Source organism: Mesitornis unicolor, unplaced genomic scaffold (assembly GCF_000695765.1).
Source record: "Mesitornis unicolor isolate BGI_N332 unplaced genomic scaffold, ASM69576v1 scaffold2852, whole genome shotgun sequence".
NCBI classification, from domain to species: domain Eukaryota; kingdom Metazoa; phylum Chordata; class Aves; order Mesitornithiformes; family Mesitornithidae; genus Mesitornis; species Mesitornis unicolor.
Genome location: NW_010166935.1, coordinates 65,105 through 67,431, shown reverse-complemented (window position 1 = coordinate 67,431; position 2,327 = coordinate 65,105). Strand labels below are relative to the sequence as shown.

The following is a 2,327-nucleotide window of genomic DNA, read 5'->3' as shown; positions in this document are numbered from 1 at the left end:
GGAAAGAGTAATGAAACATGCACACCTCTGAAGCTGAAAAAGAAATTGCTCTTGGCAAAAAATAAAATGGTTAGGGCAAGGAAGTTGGAGTTCCTTATTCCTGGACAGCCAAAAGCCGGGATAGGAAGGGCTGGACGCAGCAGGAGCGTGAGGGTGGAGAGTGCTGTCCCACAGCGCCATCTCCTGCAATCAGCCGCTCCTGGCACCCCCTCTGAACACCTCTCCATAGTGGAATTGCAACAAGAAATGCACAGTGATCACAACGAGAAATTGTCCGTGGCTGACAAAAGCACTCGTAAATCATATCCCATCCATACCATGGCTAATTAAACGTTTGCCAGTTAATTGAAGCAGCATATCTAGCCCTGCCTAGAAGAATTCTTTAATGAGTACTGCACTCTAGTTTCATTTTGCTTTCTGTTGTGAGGTTTTGCTAGCAGATTAGCATTCCACTGCTGCATTCATTATTCAAAATTATTCACAGACACTGTCTTGTGAGTAAATCTAAATTATTTTCTCAAATAGTTTGTGGTCATATTGTTACAGCATTACACTTGCAGTTGCCTAAGGCAAATGGGAAATTTCCTCAGGCAGTGAACCTCAACTTGAATGTTTTTTTAGTAATATTCCAAATTTAAACTCTGTAGAAACTAACAGAGTTTGGCACTCTGACAAGATGGGTAGGACTGCAGTCATCTGCCCATGCCAGGAAGAGGATGATCAATAACTGCAAATGAAAAAATGCTTTTAGATTGAGTTAGGTCATATCCCCTGAAGCTGCAAGATTAGCTCAGGTCTGATAGCAAAAAGCCATTTGGCATATGCAATCCTCCTGTAGTCCATAGTGTTTGTAATCTGTGGCTTGTGTTCCTGATGGTGGGAAGTTTGTGGGAGTCTTCCCAGATCCTCAGTGAGCACCACCAGAACCTTGACTGATTCTTTTTGGAGCTTTCTCCAGCAAAAACAAGAGTGCTTGAAAGTGGGAGTCTCTAACTCTCTTGTAATCTTGATCCTGATATTTAATATTAAGGTTTGATCAAGAAAAAAGTGTCTGGCCACTTGCTTTATTAGTTGTTTGAGAGATACCAAAACTCAAAAAGGCAAATAACCATCTGCATCACTTCGTGTGACGGAGCAGAGTTGTGCATCAGGGCACGATTCTGACTGGAGCACTGAAATGTGAATGTTCACTCTCTGATTTCACTCACATTTACTGTTCTCAGGAGCTGACTGTAGCATACACTGGGGGAAGTCCTGTCTCTGGTAAGATCAATGGCATTTGCTGGGATCCTTTTGAAGGACATTGACGATGCACTGGTGTCAGCAGAATGTAGACAGTTGTCATCCCTAACACAATGCTATTCCTTTCTCTTGTAGGTGGTAGGAATTTTTGCAGGATTTGGTCTTCTACTTTTGGTGGCCTCCCCTTTCCTTCTACTTGCCACACCTTTTGTTCTGTGCTGCAAGTGCAAATGTAATAAAGGAGATGATGACCCTCTACCTACCTAGACTGAGAGAAGATTGGACTCATCACAACATGTGTTTTGATTTTATTGTTGCTGTTGATGTTTCCCTCTTGCATTTACATTGCTGTAGCCTTACTTGCCCCATTCTGCTTTTCATTGACACACAGTCTTGGTTCCAGGAACGGTTGTTGCTACCATCACGTAGATCCATTGATGATAGACAAGGAGGGTAATGGAAGGCAAGTTTGGTGCTACAGGGCGATCGCAGAGCCAGGTAGCTATCTGAAATGAAGAGGTGATACTGCTAAGAATAATGCAAAAGGTTTCTGTTGCCCTGCTGGTGGACTGGGAACTGTGCTGAATGACATCAGCAAAACAAGCTGAGAATGGATACAAATCTAAACTTTATGCATATCCGTTCACTTCAAAATTTGGTGTCTTATTTCTGTATATATTTAAGTTGTCTATCATTTAAATCAGGTAGTCAACTTAGTGTGACTCTACCATGTTTATTACACATCTGTTTTTGTTAAAGCCATCACAGTGTCCTTTTTAGTACCTACTTTTCCAAGTATAACAAAATCGATAAGGTGCATATAGGCCATCCTATGCCTTTCTTGAAATTTGAGGACGGTCAGAGGGACAAAGTTGGTCCTATTGCCTTCCAGGAATTTTTTGAAGTCTGGTAAGAAATTAGTTTGAATGAAAGCTACATTTCAAAAATGAGTTGATGAAGCTGTAAGGTTGAGTGGTGACACAAACCTTCTATCTAATCAAGGTTCTTTTGAAAATGCATTGACGGTGTTGATTACTGCTGGACCGCTAGTGTTTTTTCTGAATTGTTATTTTTTGCTGTTGTTT

General features: G+C 41.3%; 1 protein-coding gene across 1 annotated transcript in view; it reads left to right on the top strand.

Moving 5' to 3' along the window:
* Positions 1-1,939, top strand: part of RNF144A (ring finger protein 144A) — a gene marked incomplete at its 5' end in the record, with an annotated part of 8,682 nt that extends 6,743 nt beyond the window's left edge. Inside the window, one exon of the mRNA XM_010195121.1 lies at positions 1,378-1,939. Within this exon, the coding sequence (XP_010193423.1) occupies positions 1,378-1,509 (132 nt within the window). The remainder of the gene's footprint in view (positions 1-1,377) is intronic.
* Positions 1,940-2,327: the final 388 nt, after the last annotated feature.